At 41.0% G+C, this 20,955-nt stretch overlaps 1 protein-coding gene across 1 annotated transcript in view; it reads left to right on the top strand.

The window, feature by feature from the left end:
* Positions 1-20,955, top strand: part of CPE (carboxypeptidase E) — a 59,764-nt gene that overhangs the window by 13,944 nt on the left and 24,865 nt on the right. Inside the window, exons 2-3 of the mRNA XM_063458199.1 lie at positions 16,742-16,938; positions 18,246-18,413. Coding sequence (XP_063314269.1) covers positions 16,742-16,938; positions 18,246-18,413 — 365 coding nt within the window. The remainder of the gene's footprint in view (positions 1-16,741; positions 16,939-18,245; positions 18,414-20,955) is intronic.

The raw sequence follows: 20,955 nt of genomic DNA, 5'->3' as shown, positions 1-20,955 counted from the left end.
TATTTTGAAAGATTTTTGTTTTATGGGGTGGGGGTACAGAAAAGAAAACGGGAAGTTAAAGTTTGTAGTACAAATTTCACAAAACAGACGTGTGCTTTTTACGGTAGGCAAACAGTTCAAGCGTGTATATCAGTTATCTGTTGGTGGTTTCCACCTGCTTTAATTGCAAATAAACATTTTCTACATTCTAGTCGATATCTGTTGTTCTTCGTCTGGGGATTGGGGTGGGGAACCGAAATGAAAAGGGTGGGGGGTAGGGTACATATTCCTTTACTTTGCGTATAGAGTCCATGGTATTGTCAGGTTGTTTGGTAGGGTGCAGGCCCTGAGGAGAGGGGGCAGGGAGTTACCCAGTGTCCCGTCTATGTTTCAGTGCGTCTTGTATCTCTTGTGTGCTACTGCTATCGAGTAGTTGCAGGGGGCGGTGTGTGTCATCTCGGATGGCCTCATTATCTCCAATGTGCAGTGCCTATGTATGCAGTTAGCGTGTTCATGAGGGCCAGTGGTGCGGGAGAGGGTAGGTATTGGGGTTGTCTATGCAGTTTGTGAGTCTCGGTTGGTTTCGGTTAGCGGGGTGTTGCCGGGCAGAGTCTGGTCTTGTGGGAGATGGCATAATTTACAGTCGTGTATCGGCTGTGTGGTGGGTTTTGAGCGTTGCAGGTGGGTGTGGATGGGATTCACGGCCTTGGGGGAGGCCATGCGTTAGGTGAGGGAGGTGTGGGTCAGTGAGACGGGTGCTAGGTCATCCGGTCTCAGGGGTTGTGCAGTAGGTGGTGTATCAGCCAGGGATCCCATATCTTGTTGTGGTGGTGGGTGGTGTCATGTAAAAGGGCTGAAAGTTTGTCCATCTCCATTGCCTCTTTTATTTTTTGTATCGTCGTTGCCAGAGTGGGGGGGGTTTTGATTACCCCACTGTTCTGCTATTGCACGTCTGGCAGCCAGCGCTATCTTCGCTAGTAATTTGTTTTGGGATCTGACCAGTGGGGCATAGGGTTTGGAGAGTAGCCATATCCAGGGGTCCATGTGAATGTCCGTGTGTAGGACTTGGGATGTCAAGTTGGTAACGGCTGTCCATAATTGGGATATGTGGGGGCATGCCCACCATTGATGGATGTAGGTGCCTTGGGCTCCGCAGCCCTTCCAACATGTATCTGTGGTGGAGCAGCCCATTTGTTTCATTCGTAGGGGTGTTAGGTACCAGCGGTGGAGCGTTTTATATGCCTGCTCCTTGTGGTTTACGCATATCGTGAGGGAGGCTGTTGCTTCCCATATGCTCGCCCAGTCCGAGGTGTCGGTCGGTGGGCCTATATCTCTTTCCCATGTTCTGGTGTAGGAGATTGCGTCTGTCTGGGAGGTGGAGTTTAGTTGGAGGTAGATGGAGGAGATTTGGCTTTTGTGTACTGGTTTGTGTATGCAGTTGTGTTCGAATTGGGTAAGTTTGGTGGTTGCTGTGGCCTTGTGAGTGGGGTTAGAGAGAAAGCTGCGGATTTGTATATATCTGAATTGGTCGTGGGTGGTCAGTGGGGTTTGTCTGGGCAGGTCTGGAAATTGGATTAGTTGGTTGGCTCTGAAGAAGTGGAAGAAGCGGGAGAGGCCATTGTCTTCATAGTGTGCGAAGTCTCTGGGTGTCATCCCAGGGGGGAATTGTTTGTTGCGTAGGATTGGGGTGAGTGGGGAAGGTTTGTTGATGAGAGTGGTTTTGCGGATGACTCTGTCCCATATTTGGAAGGATGTTTGCAGGGTTGGGGCTGTTTGTGGGGTGTTCGGTCTTAGTTGCTTTGGGAGCCAGAAGAGTAGTGAGGGGTGGTCTCCGCCTAGCAGGTCGTGTTCTAAGTCAACCCATAGTTTCGTACCTGGGGCGGTGTGTAGATGTTGGATCTGTGCTAATTGGGCAGCTTGGTAATAGTTGTAGAAATTTGGGAGTCCGAGACCTCCAGCTTTGGTGTTTTGGTACATTGTGGAACGTTTGATTCGTGGTCTCTTATTGGACCAGATGAAATTATCAATTTTGGTTTGGAGCAGTTTGAAGTCTTTTCGGGAAATTTGGATGCTCAGGGTTTGAAATAGGTATAGGAATCTAGGCAGCAGATTCATTTTAATGGAGGCTATTCTGCCCAGCCATGAGATTGGCATATTGTCCCAGCGTTGGAGGTCTGTGTATGCTTGTTGGATTAGGGGGGTGTAATTCACACTGTAGAGGGTGGGGAGGTGATTGGGGAGTAGAATGCCGAGGTATCGGATATTGTCGTTTCTGAAGGTGAATGGGTGCGTGGTTTCCAGTTGTCTTAGAGTTGGTTCGCTGATTCCCAGTGGTAGGGTTTCAGTTTTGTTGAGGTTTAACTTATATCCCGATAGTGTCGCGTATTCGTCTAAGAGTGTGATCAAGGGTGGGAGGGATTGCGTGGGTTTCGTGATTGTCAGCAATATGTCATCTGCATAAGCTGCGATTTTGTACTCGTCTCTGTTTATTTTAAGGCCCTGTATTAATGGGGAGTTCCGTATTTTTTGTAGAAGGGATCTAGGGATAGGGCGAAAAGGAGAGGTGACAGTGGGCAACCCTGTCTCGTTCCGTTGTAGATTGTGATTGTCGTTGGCGTCGCGTTGGGTATCAAGAGCGTGGCCGTTGGTCTGTGGTAGAGGGTAGTCAGGGCTGTGGTGAAGGGTGTGGGGAATCCGAATCTCCTAAGGGTGGAGAATAGGTAGGGCCAGAGAAGGCGGTCAAATGCCTTCTCTGCGTCCATGGAGAGGAGAAGGGTCGGGATCTGTCGGTGTTGGGCTACCCACATGAGGTCCAGGGTACGTCTGGTGTTGTCGCTTGCTTGCCTGGAGGGGATAAATCCCACCTGATCCGGGTGGATCAGTGTTGGAAGGAAGGGTTGTACTCGGTTTGCCAGTAGTTTAGTGAATATTTTGGTGTCTACATTTAGCAGGGAGATGGGTCTGTAATGTCCCGGGTCAAGGTGTGTTTTATTTGGTTTCGGGATGAGGCATATGTTAGATCTCAGCATGTCGCTTGGCAAGGCGTCGCCCTGTAGGAGTGAATTGAAGAGCGTAGCTAGGTGTGGGGTGAGAATGTCGGGAAATGTTTTATAGTATAGGCCCGTAAATCCGTCCGGGCCTGGGCTTTTATGTGGTTTGATTGTTTTCAGCGTGTATGTTATTTCCTCTGTCGTGATGGGGGCTGCGAGTTGCTCTCTCGCTTCGTCGGTCAGTGTGGGGAGGGGGATGTCGCGCAGGTAGGAGTCTATGGCTTGTTGGGAGGTTGTTTGGCATGGTTGTTGCCGGGCTTCCGGTTTGTGGTCGTATAGTTTAGTAAAGTATTTGGCGAAGATGGAGGCTATGTGGTCAGGGGTGTCATAAGTTGTCCCCTTGGGTGAGTTAATTTTGTATATCCGTTTGGTTTGGGTTTTATGGCGTAGTTTGCGTGCAAGGAGGGAATCTGCTTTGTTGGATTTGTCGTAGAAAAGTTGTTTGGTCCATAGGAGTGCTTTTTGAGAGTCTTTGGCCATGAATGATTTGACGGATTGCTGGTGGGATTTGATTTGCAGGAGGACGTTTGGGGTTGGGTTCGTTTTGTGTTGGTCTGTGAGGGTCCGTAGTTGGAGTAGGTGGTGTTGTAATTCCGCCAGTTTTTGTTTTTTCTGTCTGGTGTCCTGCTCTATTAACTTCCCTCTAATCACCGTCTTGTGTGCCGCCCAAAGTGTGCCCACTGAGGGTACCGAATCTTTGTTTTCCTCGAAATAATTCCCTAATTCTGTACGTATGGTCTGCCTTATCTCTGGGTTATGGAGCAGGGCGGGGTTCAGGCGCCAGGTCCATGTCCTAGTGGAGAGAGGGATCTGAAGTTCTAGTGAGATGTCCGCATGATCTGACCATGTAATGGTGCCTATGGAGGAGTTTGTAGCCAGTGGAAGTAGTGAGGGGGAGATCAGGAACATGTCGATCCTGGAGTATGAGGAATGTGAGTGTGAGTAAAAGGTAAAGTCTGGTGTGTCGGTATGTTGGAGTCTCCATACGTCTAGGAGCCCGGTGTGGAGTGTGAGATCCGTCAGCGATTTATCAAGTTTGTTGGGGTGTTTGGGGTTTTTATTGTTGGTGGTCGTGGCCCGTTTGCGGTCTAGAAGGGGGGACATGACCGCGTTGAAGTCACCTCCTAGTATAATGTGATGTGAGGTAAATAGCTTTAGGTGGGCCTTGAGGGTTATCCAGAAGAGTGGATCCGGTTTGTTGGGCGCGTAAATGGTAGAGATGGCATACCTGTGGTTCCCCAGGTTGCCAGTGAGAGTCAGGAATCTGCCTTGTGGGTCTGCTATTGAGTCTTGGAACGTTATCGGGCAGGATTTGTGTAGGAGTATGGCCACCCAGTTATGTTTGCCTGTTTGGGAGTTTGCTAGGTGGCATGTTGTGTAGTGTTTATTTTTAAGGGGGAAATGTCTACTTTCCTCATAGTGTGTTTCCTGAAGTAGGATTATGTCAGCCCTTGTGCGGGTCGCCCAACGCATCAGTTGATGTCGTTTGGCTGGGTTGTTTAGGCCCTTGCAGTTAAGCGATACACAGGAGATTGATCTAGGCATTGTTTGTGGTGGGTTGTCTGCGGGTTTGTGGTGAGAGGCCTGCAGGTCCGGTTCTCTTTATTCAGAGAAGGTTGGGTGGGGGGTGTGGGGTGGGTCATGGGTTGATCGTGGCGATCTGGGGTGGGGTGGAGAGGTTGAGGGGGATGTACCTGGTCTTATATCTCTGGTGCCAGGTGTTGTGGGGGGTTCGTTGGTGCCTGTGGGGTGGGGTTGAATGAGTGGAGTGCCCCTTAGGGGTCCGGGTGTGTGTGTGTCCGGGAGAGAGGAGGAAGGTTTTCACGTTCCCGTAACCTCTCCCCTCTAGCACATTATGTCGTGTGTTACTCACGGTTTTTGAGAGATGTAAGTCATCCATATTGTCGTGAGTCTTTCCCCTGTGTGGGTCGTGGTTGCATCGGTGCTGTGGCTGGTTGGTTTGTGTCGGAGGTTTAAGCGTGGGGTCGCTGGGGTCATAAGGTATCTGCGGTGGAGTCTGGAGAGGTTGGAGCTCGCGAGGGTTAGCGAGGAACGTACCAACATATGTTGTGGCAGATATCTGCATAAAATTATAACAGTACAATACATATATAAACAACATTGCAGGAGAAGCAAACACAAAGAACATTGTTAAACCATTAATAACAAAAACAATCGTCATTACATTTTACAATTCGGCCAGTGGTATGCATATGCGTGTTGTGTGGGTCTGCTTGTCCCTAAACCCGGAAGTCAGATAAGATCGTTGGGTCCGGTGCATTCTCTGTCATAAAGTGGTGGAGTTTGAGTGTTCGGTCAACGTGGAGTTTGGTCTCTCCCCATGGGGAGTGGTAGCTATCATTATGGTGGTCTATGCGGGGTGGGTCATGGGTTTCACTGAGTGTGGGGGATCGTGCTTGTGTTGTTCGTGTGTGTGACCATGGACTTCGTGTGTTTGCAGTGTGAGTGGTCATTGACGGTGGGTTTGTCCAATTGTGTATGTATGTGTGTGGCTTGCGCCTGTTAAGGGTGGTCTGTCTGCAGTCTTACTACGTCCTATGGGTATTGAGTGTTGTGTGGCGTGCCCATGTTTCAGGCGTGTGTTGTATGTGGATAAGTGCAGGTGCGTGGTTATCCCGTGTGCCTCCCAAAGTCCGCATTGCAGTATACTTGCTAGACCACAACGGTAAATGGCGGTCTTCTTGCGACAGTAGGCTGTATCGGTGGGGTTTCAGGATGTTGGGTAAGTAAGTTCTCGATGGAGTCCAGTAGGCCTGCGACTATCGATGTTGGCATGGATGTAGCAGGCTTAGAGTTGCGGGTGTTAGTAGGGGGTGGTGGTATAAGGTATAGTCCATGGGTTTCCCGGTTGATGATTGCCAAGTGAGTTGTGGCAGGTGGGTTGTTGCGGTTTTCTATATGTTAGTCCAGTCCATTTGGTGCTGCTGACCGTGTGGGGTTGAGAGGTGGAGGGGGGGGATTCCGGGGGCACTAGTCCTCGGTGCTCGCCCGGCTTCCCTTCTGGGGGTGGTTGTATTGGGGTGGTTCTCTTGGCAGATGGTTGAACGTTGCTTTCTGGGATTCAGGGTCGGGCTGCAGGTTGGCGCTGGCCATTGTGCAGTAATTGTGGGTCACCCAGGTAGGGCGGTTGGAAGGTCAGTGGAGGGGTAGTCGTGCCAGAGAAGAGTGGCGTATTTTGTGTCAGTTACCTTCTCCGCGGCCCGGGTAGACCTATCTTGATATGGTGGCATGGTTAGTGCCTAGGAGCTGTTCGCTCCGGTTCCTCTGGTTGTGATTGTGTCGGAGTTGGTGTTTTAAGCTTCTTTGGTGGTTGTTGTGTCCTTGGCTCGTCTGTGTGTCTGGAGTCGGACCAGTTACGGGTTGGTGGGGCGTATTGTACCAGTTGGATCCCCAGTGAGTCAGCGAAGGGTCCCATTTCTATCGGGGAGAGGAGGGTGTGGGTTTGGTCATCTTTTCTTACCATCAGTTTAAAGGGGTGACCCCAGGTGTATTTCATCCCCTTTTGTTGGAGGGCTAAGGTGAGTGGTTTCAGGTCCCTTCTTTTTTTCAGCGTCGATGGAGCGAGGTCCTGGAAGAAGGTGAGGCGATGATCTTGGTATGTAGGCTGCTTGTACCTGACTGCTTGGAGCAATTTCTCTTTAGCTGGGAAATGGTGGAGTCTCGTGATTATGTCTCTTGGGGTGGTGGGGTTCAGGCTGGGGGGTCGCAAGGCCCTGTGGGCCCTATCCATTTCCATATCTCTCGCTGTGAGGTCTGGGGCCAGTGAGCGAAATATACCTTTAAGAGTGGGAATCAGTTGGTCCGGAGTGACTGATTCAGGCAGGCCTCTAATTCGTATGTTATTTCTCCGTGAGCGGTTGTTAAGGTCCTCAAGGCTGTCCTCTAGGGCTGCTATGCGGCCGTGAAAATATGCAATGTCCTGGGCCTGCTCAGTGGATGTGGTTTTGAGCTTGGAGATGTGGGTGTCTGTGAGGTCGGCCCTATTAGTGAGCGCAGTGATATCCTTTCTGAGGCCTACCAGTTGTTTGGTAACTTCGGCAGCCACGTGTGTCTTTATGTCGGCCGTGGCCTCGTGGAGCATACCCCTCAGGATGCCTATTGTGAGTGGTGCTGTGGGGTCCGAGCTGTGGGCATATTCCTCCGGTTCCGATTCTTCCTCCTCTCGGGGTTGCGAGGAGGGGGGCCGTTGCGAGGTGGCCGGCGCGCGGAACATTGTCGCCACCGATGGAGTAAGATCCTTCTTTTTTTTACCTCCGCCCATGGAGTGGATTGTCGAGCAGAGCTTGATGCACCGGTACGATGTGATTTCGGGGTCTGTGTACAGGGGGGGTCGCTGATGGTAGCGGATGGCAGTGCTATAGGGAGAGGGAGCACAGGGATCAGGCGTCCATCTTCCTTCGCGGTCAGGCTCCGCCCCCTCTTTTAAGTTTTTTAAAATGCAAAATTAAATTCTAACAGACGTGGCTTGCTATGTTCTGCGAGATAAGAAACATTTGGTTTAGAAGTGCTTGTCTTCTGTCATTTTCTTTCCCCTGCCAGTAATTCTCACCAGAGTTGTTATATGCGCAGAAGCATATGCCAATTATGAGATCCCGAGTTACAGTGTGTTCTTAAAGTTGTCATTCAATTGGAATGCAAAAACCTGCTAAAATACATTAAGTACCATCTCTGAATTTTAGCAACTTGAAAAATTTAAACAAAATTAGCCATTTGCAATTCATTTAGCTTCCACCATAATTGCTTTTCTCCTCAGCTTTTATCCAACCATATCATTAAATGGACAGGGATGATTTAAAATAGTGTAACTCTTATGAATCTAAGAAAGCACAGGGCATGCATGTCCTACCACAGCCCAGAGATAAGGGACCTCTGTATCGTGCACTGTCAGCCATAGATGACATCACCCACTATGCTGTGTGATGATTGAAAACACGATCTTCCCAGTGAATTGTCAAGATGATCATGCAAAATATATGAGCTATTTTTTTAAGTGTTACCGAAGTTGATGTTCTAAAGACAATATTTCCACTCCAGATGTTATGACTTACAATTCCTGTACATACCTCCCAACATTTCAAATGAGAAAGAGGGACACTTTAATTTTAGGTTTTTAGTAAAGGGTGTGGGAAGGGGGTTGTTCTGAGAATTTTTGGTGACTTACTAATAATATTTAATAATATTTTGTTTAGCTAAAGTATAATTTAGAAAAAGAAGAATGTATAGTATTTAGACAGACTGATTTCTAAAAACAGTTATTATAGTTTAAAGACAATACTGTGCGTATTATTGCTGTGGAGCTCTGTTATACACACCAACAATATGGAGCTTCTAGAAAACAGGAACATTAGGATAGAAAAGAGGGAAGGAGGTATTTGGGCCCAAAATCATTTCTAGAAAGGGACACTTGGGAGGTATGCTATAACATTCAGCAAACCAAACATGAATCATATTACACTGCAGTCAGGCTGCCAGTCACTGCTGTTGCAATTTGAGTCTTTTTTTCCCCCTTTTTTTGTGCTTGTTTTGCACAAATGGAAACATCCTTTTAGTAGGTTTTTCATGATCATGTTAACGACGACCTGTGCTGTAGAAAGGTTCTCTAGTGGTCAATTGATTAAGGCATGCATAATTTGTCCGAGACATGTTACCATGGTGACAGAGAGGATTAGCAGACAGGAATGATTCTATTGGCCTTTCTCTGCCTCTTCTTGCTGTTCTTGGTAACATTAATTTGTTCTCTCTCCTGCTGCTGTGTGTACATGGCCATCTGTTATTCAGACCATTTAACACTCAGGTCTGTTTAAACAGCAACATACAATGAGCTGGCTGTGCATACCTTCTACGTAATGCACATGCTAAAATTGTTTTTGAATATTGCTTGGCGGAAAGGTAAATCATAATTCGGTTTTGTAGTGAAAGCAAAGCGCTTGCGTGAAAATAAATGCAGGGTGGTTCATTCTCGCAAGAAGAAGTTGTGACAAAAGTAATTTTGGGCCAAATCATTGAGTCTAAAAAAATAACAAGAAGAATGTTTCCAAATTATTTTGCCTTAAATGTGGCAGTTGTTTTGTCAAATTAATTTGTCATGTTTAGTAAATAAGCGCTAATATGCATTGTGCATCAGTGACTATTAGTAATTGGAACTGCAATCATACTGTGATCTAGCTAAGGCCAGATGGATTTCTCTGCTCAAGTTAACATATCACAGTAAAAGCATTTTTTTGTCATTCGATGGTGCTGAGGTCATTTCCTCATTATGCATTGCTAGTATATCGACAGTGAGATGCTTCCCATAAGGGCAAAATTCTGGGAGTACAGATAGTGTTGCCATAGAGAATCTATTCCCAAAAGAACTGGGACCTTGAGAGGATAATGTATATCACCATAGAAGGAAAAATATTCTGCTCTCTTGTCTAATTCTCTTTTGTAGGGAATAATTAAAAGAACAGAAACAACAATACGATATATATACACATACACCATAATGTATCAGTACAAGCTGTGACCATGCCTTTGGTGCAGATTGTGCTATAATTGAAAAGGTTGCTTTTTGGGGCTCTCTATCTAGTTGCCTGAAGGCTGACTGTATAATATTTTTTGTAGAGTTTCCAGTGTACATTCTGCAATATGAAATTATTACATTAGATTTAAGGCAAGAGTAGCTGAACTGAAAACATAGCTGACAGATAATTTTCCCAATTTGGGTTTTTGACCTTAAATTTTAAATTAACTTTGATCAACCCTGTTAATATGATCCTATCCTTAAACACTTGTTTGTGCATGATTCAGGGGTCTGTACTCTAAAACTGTATATGGGAAGGAATTCACACTAGATTGCTAGATATCTTTTTTAAAGGGACACTGTAATCACCAGAACAACTACAGGTTATTGTATTTTTTCTGGTGAGTCATTACCTTCAGGCTTTTTTGCTGTAAACACGGTATTTTCAGAAAAAAATACAGTCTTTACATTACAGCCTAGTGATAACTCCACTGGCCACTCCTCAGATGGCTGCTAGAGGTTATTCCTGGGGCAGTGCTGCAGTGTGCAGTACCGGCATTCAGTGTTTCCACCCTCTGCATGGAGACACTGAACTTTCATCATAGAGGTGCATTGATTCAATTCATGATGCTGATTGGCCAGAGCTGTGTTTGGCTTGTGCTTGCTCTGCCCGGATCTGCCTCCTTGACAGTCTCAGCCAATCCTATGGGAAAACATTGTGATTGGCTCAGACCACCACTTCAGATGATGTCAGCCAAGCAGGTGGATCAGGGGCAGAACCAGCAGCTGCAGACTTGAACAAAAGTAAGATTTTACTATATTTAAGGAGCCTAGATGGTGGTTTTAACACTATAGGGTCAGGAATACATGTTTGTGTTCCTGACCCCATAGTGGTCCCTTAACCCCTTAAGGACCAAACTTCTGGAATAAAAGGGATTCATGACGTGTCACACACGTCATGTGTCCTTAAGGGGTTAAGTATATAAAATAAGAAATCTAGTTTCCCATCCATCCAAGGGAACAGTCAATTGAATAAGCATATGTAAATATACTAAGGTGTTATATGGTACATACCAAGCTACAGCTCTATCCAGATTGCTTAAAATCATTCATCTAAGATAAAAAATGTAGATTTTAGTGACCTGCTTAATCTTTATATAAGGGATTATGCATGGAAATACGGAATTAAATAAGGGGTTATTTGATTTAATATCAAATAAAGGAAGACAGAAGCAAGGTAGGCCTGTTGTTGGTAGGTTATTAGTGGTAGAAGAAGCTGTCTTAGGATTTCCAGTTGTTTCCTTTGTCTAGGGGTTAACTATTTCTATAGTTTATTTGCAAACAATAAGGAGATGTTGCTTCTTTATTGTAAATTAAAGCTTTATTGGTGTGGGATAGCAAGGCCAACACACAGGGTTACAGTAGGTGGAATAATACAACCAGGAAGGCCAAGATGTAACAGAGAAGCAACAGGGCTGTAACAAGACATAAGGAGATGTAACAAGGGTTTTGTTAAATATATTGTTGACTCAATTTTGAATATAAGTATCACGTTCCAAAAAAAAATAAAAAAAATCCTGCATTTAAAAGCTGTTAGACTAACATTATAGAAATAAATGGTATTTGTTTTATTTAAATAATATTTCTCAGTTGTGCCTGCTAGTTTCTCATTTGACCCCTGTCTGGTTTCGCTGTGCTGTAAACTGAAGCCAGTTCTGTTTTTGTGTATTTAATCTGGCAAAGCTTTTTGACAGAGCTCTGTGGGTTGAAAAACAACTCATATACAGGATGATGCGTTACAAATGTTGCTGATTAGATGCTCCTTAGTAAAATGAAATGGATAGCATTTTCAAAGGCATAGCATTTTCAACACAAGCACATGTTAATTACAGCAGTATACTCAGATTTTAAACACTTTCAAATGTTAACATTACCGGTATTTACCTATTAAAGCACCACTGTCACTCCCTCCCCCCCACATGAGAAATGAATATCTCATAAAGATAGAATTTTTATTAAATACTCATTTTGACTGTGTTGGATTTTCACTGAAATTCTAACTTAGTTAAGAGGTATACAGACACAAAGGAGGGACTAGACACTGGGTGGAGTTACTGTGTCAATCTCGACAGATGTCACCAGTGATGGCTGCAGGGAATTGGCTCTGTCTGTGGAGAATCCCGCAGTCTCACAATATCTTCCATAGACTTCACTGCTGTACTCTCACACATGCGACTCCTGAAGAGGACCTGCCAGAACAAGATGGCCATGCCCATGAGGGACAGGTTCAGGAAAGTAAATCTCACCTTTACAAGCCCCCAACGGCGATGTCACAATAGGCAATCTTTGCGAATTTGACGGAGTCCCCCGACGGCAACACAGCTGCTTTAAGATTACGGTGCCATGATTAAGAATGTACGCAACATTAAACTAAATTTAGAAATAAGTTAGTTATAATTCTAAATTGATATTAAAGCATTAAATTGTGCGTAGAAGAGTGTAGAATAATAAGTGTCTGCTCTGTTTATTTTCAGGATCTAGTATTAAATTGGCAGGGTTGGCAGTCATGCAATTACATATAAATTATGTATTATGACTTTGACCACTAGCATATTGTCCTTTACTTTGTTCCTAAAATAGACAAAACAAGGTCTGTTTACTAAAGAATAGGTTGGGGTAATTTTTAAGTTGTAATATTTTGAGATTTGTTTCCCCCAACTAAGTATGTTAAGTATGTGGGTTGCACGTTGGTTTTCAGGTCCACACAATTCACTTCTTAGTAAATCTCCCCCCCCCCACCCCCATTCTAAATACAACAAATTCAACTTCTATCACTGATAAGTGAGAACTGTTTTATTTTTGTTGATGTCTTTGCTAATCATTAGTGAGTGGAAAAATCCTTTGGGTACGTACATAGAGTATGTTTATCCTCTGTGTACCTAAATTAAATAGCCAGCTGTTGCTTTTTTCGTCCCATTTAATGTACATTCATGCAGTGCACTTTCCTAGCTGTGGTTCCTTTTATCCACCCACACACATCAATGGAAATGCGTCATCAGGATTCATTCTCCTCTGTTTTTCAACGTGTGTACTGAATTGAATTGTTCATGCTAACACAGTTCCTAAGGTAATTATTGTAACTGTACTGACAAAGTGTTCATGTCAAATGACTTCTAATACGTGGGATTTTAGTCATATACATTCTGTATACACAAAATTAGATCACACCAATCCGGCTGCAGGTTAAAGACGTTGTATCATTTTAATCATTAAAATGTTTTGCTGAGATACTAGCTGATATCTACTATTTTCTTATAATATACATTTGATGGACTATGAGCTTTTGAGTATACGTAATAATTTAGCACACTGCCACAATAAAAAAATATTACAATGCAATAAAATTAATCTTGTACCATGATAAATAATTGTGACACAGTCCCTATATTATCAAAGACAAAAAAAAAACCTTGAGAAAATCGATGTCAAAGCTCTTGTTAAAAATATTTTTTATTAAGAATGCATAAAAAGGAACTATTACCATAAACAACGGTTTAATAATAAACCAATATATATAAAAAAGTGTTTCATCATTCTGAATAGCACTGAATACAGAAGTCTAAAAACGAGTCTGAAACAATCGCCAAAGAGAAAATGATAAACAAGGATAGACAAAGTGTAGATAATGCATATTAAGTAAGGGCTAAAGGTAAACATCAAAGTTAATATTTTCCATGTTTTAACACGTAACACCGCAAAACCTCACTAGGGGTTGTAGTTATTGGCCACACATAATATCCAAATCTTCCTAAACCTCCACAATTCTCAGTATATTGAATGAACTCCTATATGTTTTTGTAAGAGACAGTTACAGCAATGAGTGTAAATCCTCTCCATCTAAATATATTGCCATGTTGCAGATACCAATAGTGCTGGCGTAGCGGATTATATGATATTCTTATTTTAAACATTGTTGCTATGCACTTCCGATATGTCTATAATTTATGTGGTACTATTATTAAATGTCTATATTTTATGGGTTGAGAGAATACAATTCAGTTGGCCGATATGTTATACATATACAGTATATTACAGATAGTCTGAGGAGTATAATGTGTCCCAAGGCCACCAGTATAAAACAATGAATTCATTTTCTGGATTCCCTCATACAATTGTATAATTAATTTCTGCGCATTTATGAACGCTCCTGAATTTGGGAACATTTTTTTCTGTTTTTAAACAAAACCTCAGTGGAGCAAATCATCTGCTTCTTTTAATCATGCATTCCTTCCTGAGCTAAAATCTAAAGTTTATTGTAAACAGACTCATCCTGTGGAAGTAGCAACATTGTGTAATATTTTTTTATCTTTTTAACCACATAAACATTCTGCGAGTGGATGCAATTTAGATATCTAGTAGTGATATTAATCCTGCAAATTTAAATGAACACTCCAAGCACCATAACCACTACGTCACACTTTAGTGGTTATGGCTGCAGGAAGGCCCTGGCAACACCCATTGTAAGTAGTCAACCTCTCAGCTGTTTCTTGCTCTCCCATAATGTACAGTGGGACCATTGATTTACCTCTTGAATCTATTCCCAGTGGATCCGGCGAACACTTACTGATAGAAATCCTTGAAGGGATCTGTCAAAAATAACGAGGAATCGATTGCCATGCACGTGCCATACAATACTATTTTGGGCAAGTGGTGACAAGAGAGAGCAGGAAAATATACAGAAATAAAATGTGTTTTCTTGTGTAAAAACCCACTAACAGCACAAATGGGGTGGGATATATTAGGCAGCAAGTGAGCAATCAGTTCTTGAATTTCATGTGTTGGAGGCAGGAAAGATAGACAAACGAAAAGATCTGAGTGACTTTGTAAAGGGCCAAATAGTAATGCCTAGATGACTGGGTCAGAGCATCGCCAAAAAAGCAAGTCTTGTGAGCTGTTCCTGGTATGCAATGGTTAGTACCTACCAAAAGTTGTGCAGAGAACTGGTGAACCGGTGTCAGGGTCATGAGTGCCCAACAAAGGTTAACCCATCTGGTCCGATCACACAGAACAGTTCGTGTAGCTCAAACTGGTGAAAAACCTCATGCAGGCCATGATAGATAAACATAATAGGCCATGATCTATATCTCTATATCTCTATATCTCTATATCTCTATATCTCTATATCTCTATATCTCTATATCTCTATATCTCTATATCTATATATATATAGTTCCAGACAGGGGCAAAAATTCAGCCCAGGCATTTAAAAGCACCCCAATACAATGGGGCAGGGATTTCATGTTTTTGGATAAACTTTTCAAATACATTTTTCAAAATATTAACATTCCAAAAAATATATCATATATAAAAAACATGTCAACATATTCAAATAAATCGAAATATTAAAATACATTTCAAAATATTAAATCATTTGGAAATCTTAACCAAAAAAGATAACATTGAGGCCTATATTAGATTCTTATTATGGCCTTGATTTAATATTTTTGGTTACGTTTTTCAAATGATTTAATATTTCTGGATAAACTTTTCAAATTATTTATCTACAGAAGTTACCATTAAAGCCTATGGGAATTTTAAAGATAAATAATTAAAAAACTTTGTCCAAATATATTAAATGCATATGTTGAGAGACAGAACTAAAAGGACCATACATATTATATGTCCAATTCTGTATGTTTCAGACATCGTAATAGATTAGCTAATAGATTATCTCTGTTGTGAATAATCTAATGGGATTAAGTATTGTGTGTCACCTACACAATGACTAAATTTGAATAAAATCATACTTAATTCCAAAAGTTCAAGATGTGCGGCTTTGAAGACATGTATAATTACCCTTGATGGCTTCTAAAATATTCTTCACCATGAACATTCTCATGTATGATGATGCATTTTTTTCTTTAAGGAACATATTATAAACATCAAACCAACTTTAGCTTAATGGAGTGGTTTTGGTGTATAGGTCATGTCGCTTCAGTCTCAATAAATCAGTCTATGTGCCAATTATGAGATAAATCACTTTGTGTATGCAGCCGATGCCACACCTTCAATGCATGTAACTTGTAAAATCTCCCTATATATTTCCTGTAAAGAGAGATCTAATGTTTAAGCCACCTGTATTGCACAGTTTGTTTAATTTATAATTTCTTGGCTTGCTCTGTAAATAGCCTGCATTAGCCTCTTGTGTGTGAGAGCAGGAGAAACAAATATCTAAAGTGAATACACTGTGCTGATTGAAAATAAAACATACTTTTCATGTAGGTTGTGTGAGTCACAGCCAGTGGATGTGTGGCTAGGGCTGCATGAACAGAAACAAAAGTAATTTAACTCCTAAATAAACTTAAAATTAGCAGCATTTACAACCTTGTGACAATTTTGTCACAAAACGATTTTAATGATAATCACAAAACCATATTATACAGTATATATTTCAAGTGTCATGGAGGTGCAAAACAAATTAAATATATTTTTGACATGATAGAAGAGCAGGTTAAGGTAAAAACATGTTTGTATTCTTTTTTCTAAAAGGAATGGTCCAGGCTGTTATTAAAGGAGCACTACAGCATTAGAAATAAATACAGTTGATTTAGATTGATTTACAGTACCCAGTAAAAGAAGTTTCTTATCTCTAATTCAGCACTGAGATTGTCTTCTCACCCCTCATCTTCACTCCTAGGATATCTTAACTAGTGATGATCTCCTGGCCAATCCGATGCATCCCACAGAGAAGCATTGGCAAGCAGAGACCATACTCAATAATCACCACTCTGCGCCAATAGAATGTTTCTCATAGAGAAGCATCAAAACCAATGAGCTCATTATTTTCACTAGGCATTCTGATCATATCGCATAAATTCATTTTTTCCGAAGGAGTTTATGATACGCCTTGCTCACCAGAGATTCAGGTTGTACCAGTTGACTCAAATGGCAATTGGCATTCTGCCACCCCATGTCCATGGTCAATGAAAATATAATTTTTCAAATTTTACGTCATAAAGTTGCTTCCCAATGATGCCACTTGTTGCCCTACCATTCCTAAATATTATCTGAGACACAGGCATGTAAATATGTGACCTGTACTGGTTTTAACATACAGGTATCAAAATAATTAATTTTATTTTATTATTTTAGAATCTTTAAAATATTTCTCTGTGGTCTTTTTGTACAGGTGAACCTGAATTTAAATATGTTGGAAACATGCACGGGAATGAAGCTGTTGGAAGAGAACTCCTTATTTATTTGGCTCAATATCTCTGCAATGAATACCAGAAAGGAAATGAAACAATCGTCAACCTAATCCACAGTACTCGTATCCACATCATGCCTTCTCTCAATCCAGATGGATTTGAGAAAGCTGCCCAGCAAGTAAGTGGATCTATTATTCGTATCAACAAGAAGATTTGTTTTCTGTCTAAAACTCTTTTAGCCAAATCCTACATTTTGAGATACTTCAATTATAACAGTTACAGTGTACGTGAAAAGATGGAAATGCCTGCCATGGACAACATAGACAGATGGCTTGTTCTTATAATACGCAGATGGTCACATTTTCATTGGCACCTTCCATAGGCGTGCAATTAAAAAGAATACAATTCTAGTCCAATGGAGGATTAACTCACTTTGAAGAAGTACCTTTACTTAGTCTGTGTTTCATTGTTTACCGTGTCCATTGCCTCGATTTGTTTTTTCTGTATTAGAATACACTATTTGTGCTGTAGCTGCAAACCTATTAATATACCAATAACATAGCCTAGCAGTAAAAAATAGCAGAAACTAAAAAGAAAGGGAAGAGTGCATTTTCTGCTTTTAGAATAAATGTTAATATGGGAGTAGAACATATTGACCTTCTTTGCAGTGGACTTTCTATTCTGTATGCACGCCGGTCTGCTTTTTCCCTCTACAGGTTATTTCTGGAATATCACAGTCTCTCGCACTGAACACAATTTGCTCTAGAGAAAATGAATGTAAAATAATATTCTACATTACTCAGTAAAGTGTAATCTAATGTAAATATAAGCAATAAGAATAAAGTCAATAGATGAATTAATTTGCATAAAATTCAGCGGCATTAAAGTTGTGATGAAATCAAGAAAGGAACAAAAACTCCCTACTGATTTAAGCAACTTCTCAAACTTGTATGTTTGAGAAATTGAAATTCAGCTTATGATAATGTTAAAAAGTAGGTTTGCACAGCTATTCCAAATGTCATGCTAAATATGTACATAAGCAAGAAAAATACACTTTCCTATAAAAATGCCATAGTATTGTGTAAGGAATCTGAAGAAATATGGGTTCAAATAGTATAAAAAAATACAGTGCGATTTGTGCTTATGTGCATGATTTTCATTTTTCATTTTAATTTCAAACCTTAGGCTACCAATCTGTGAGTATGGCAGAGTTCAGAAAATGTTTCCAACTCAGCAGTTTTTGCCTAAAGATTTCAATTCTGTTTTCTATTCACAACTATGTTGTTTAGTGAATACACCCCACCGCTGATTAATGCTGCAGTTCCTGAGCAATTTAAAATCTGTTTTATAATCTGTAAATTATAATTGTAAATTATAATGTGTAAGCTTCTGTAAGAAGTTCTCCTTTCCCACTATATTGTTCTGAGATGCCTTTAATGTGAAATGCAATATATGATTTGCTGATGTTTTATTTCTGGTTTCTAGCCTGGAGACATGAAGGACTGGTTTGTTGGTCGAAGTAATGCTCAAGGAATAGACCTGAACAGAAATTTTCCTGATCTGGATCGAATTGTGTACATAAATGAGAAGGAAGGTGGCACAAACAATCATCTCTTGCAAAACATGAAGAAGTCTGTTTACCAGAACACTAAGGTTTCTATTAAAACTAATTAATTAGAAAGTGTTTTATATTTTAGGTTATGCACATAACACATCTATTATTGTACTTGCCAAACATAAAAATGGTTTAGGAGACCCTTTGATTGGTGAGAATGTAACTGCAAATACATATATCATGGTAAATATGGGCCTGTCCTTAGGACCTTTTCCAAGTCCTTAAAATTCAGCATCATCATGTTGTGTGAGCGAACCATCGGATTGGCGGAGTGTAGCATGCAGCTTAAAGGAACACTATAGGATCAGGAACACAAACATGTGTTCCTGACCCTGTAGTGTAAAAAACACCTTGTAGCCCCCTATACTCCCCTAAATATAGTAAAATCTTACTTTTATTCCAGTCTGCTGCTGCTGGCTCTGCCCCTGATCTGCCTGCTTAACTAACATCATCATAGGTGATTCTCTCAGCAAATCACAATGTTTTCACATAGGAAAGCATTGGATTGGCTGAGCTTGTCGAGGAGGCAGATCAGGGGCAGAGCCAGCACAAACCAAACATGGCCCTGGCCAATCGACATCTCCTCATAGAGATGCATTGAATCAATGCATTTCTTTGAGGAAAGTTCAGTGTCACCATGTTTAGGGTGAAGACACTGAATGTCAGTGTTGTACACTGTGCAGCACTGCCCCATGAAGCACCTCTTGCAGCCATCTGAGGAGTAGCCAGTATAATGTAAACACGGCATTTTCTCTGAAAATACATTGTTTAACCCCTTCAGGACGGAGTCAATAGTGCACGTTCTGATCAAAACAAAACGTAAACAAAAACTGGAATTTGCGCTATATGTCTGTTCACCCGTAGTTCCCCTCTTTCAAATTATATGCACCCACACTTATTATATATCATTTTGTTCAGGAAAAACAGAGCTTTAATCTATCATTAACTATCCATATATGGAACATCATTTATTATGAATAAAAGTAAAAAAAATGTGAGAAAATAAGATTTTTTTTTAAATTTGCATTTCCGTCTGACATTTTAACTGTGAATGTCATAATACTGTTAGGTTTTACTGCAAAAAAAATGCACATATTTGTAATCAGCGATGTCTCACGAGTACAACAGTACCCCCCATTAACAGGTTTTATGTTGTTTTGGAAAGTTACAGGGTCAAATATAGAACATTACATTTTCAAATTGAAATTTGCCAGATTGGTAATGTTACCTTTGAGACGGTGTGGTAGCCCAGGAATGAGAATTACCCCCATAATGGCATACCATTTGAAAAAGTAGACAAGCCAAGGTATTGAAAGTGGGGTATGTTTAGTCTTTTTTAGTAGCCACTTAGTCACAAACACTGGCCAAAGTTAGCGTTCATATTTGTTTTTGTGTGAAAAAAGCAAAAAACGAATATTTGGCCAGTGTTTGTGACTAAGTGGCTACTAAGAAATACTGGACATACCCCACTTGCAATACCTCGGGTTGTCTACTTTTGCAAATGGTATGCCATCATGGGGGTAATTCTCATTCCTGGGCTACCATACGCTCTCAAAGGCAACATAACCAATCTGGCAAATTTCAATGTGAAAAAAATGAAATGCAAGCCTTATATGTGACTCTCTAACTTTCCAAAACACCATAAAACCTGTACATGGGGGGTACTGTTATTCTCGGGAGACTTCACTAAACACAAATATTAGTGTTTTCAAACAGTAAAACATATTACAACAATAATATAGACCATAAAAGTGGCGTTCGCTTGTAAGAAATGCGAAAAACGTCACTTTTACTTAAAATATCATCGTTGTAATACAATTTACCAGTTTGAAACACTAATATTTGAGTTCAGCGAAGTCTCCCGAGTAAAACAGTACCCCCTATGTACAGGTTTTATGGTGTCTTGGAGAGTTACAGGGTCAAATATAGTGCTAGCGAATTACATTTTCTGCACTTTCTCCCTGTGTTGTCAGGCATGTCAATCAAATTTTAATTAATCAAATCTCATAATTACGTTAAAAGATTATTTAAATATACACGTGGAATTTTAATATATATGCATTTATAGGTATTTAAATTTTACGTGTATACTAATGTAATCTTTTATGTAATTATATGTATTTATCTATATATATCTATATATATCTATATATATATATATATATATATATACAAAAAATGGAATGGTCCATGCACTCTTGCTCAAAAGATAAATAGTATAAATGTTACTTGCCGGGTGCCACTTCCCATGGGGTTGTAGATAGCATCAAACCAGGAATAATTGGGTTGCACTCACGGTCTTGAATAAAAAGTTATAAATTTATTCCATAAATTGATGCAAAATCGACGTTTCGGTCCTCTCAGGGACCTTCCTCAGGATCAAATGACGTCATTTGATCCTGAGGAAGGTCCCTGAGAGGACCGAAACGTCGATTTTGCATCAATTTATGGAATAAATTTATAACTTTTTATTCAAGACCGTGAGTGCAACCCAATTATTCCTGGTTTGATTCTATATATATATATATATATATATATATATATGCGGTTATTTGTATTTTATATATAGATAGATATATA

This window comes from Pelobates fuscus, chromosome 6, assembly GCF_036172605.1.
Source record: "Pelobates fuscus isolate aPelFus1 chromosome 6, aPelFus1.pri, whole genome shotgun sequence".
Taxonomy (NCBI): Eukaryota; Metazoa; Chordata; class Amphibia; order Anura; family Pelobatidae; genus Pelobates; species Pelobates fuscus.
This window is presented reverse-complemented; position numbering and strand designations above follow the sequence as displayed.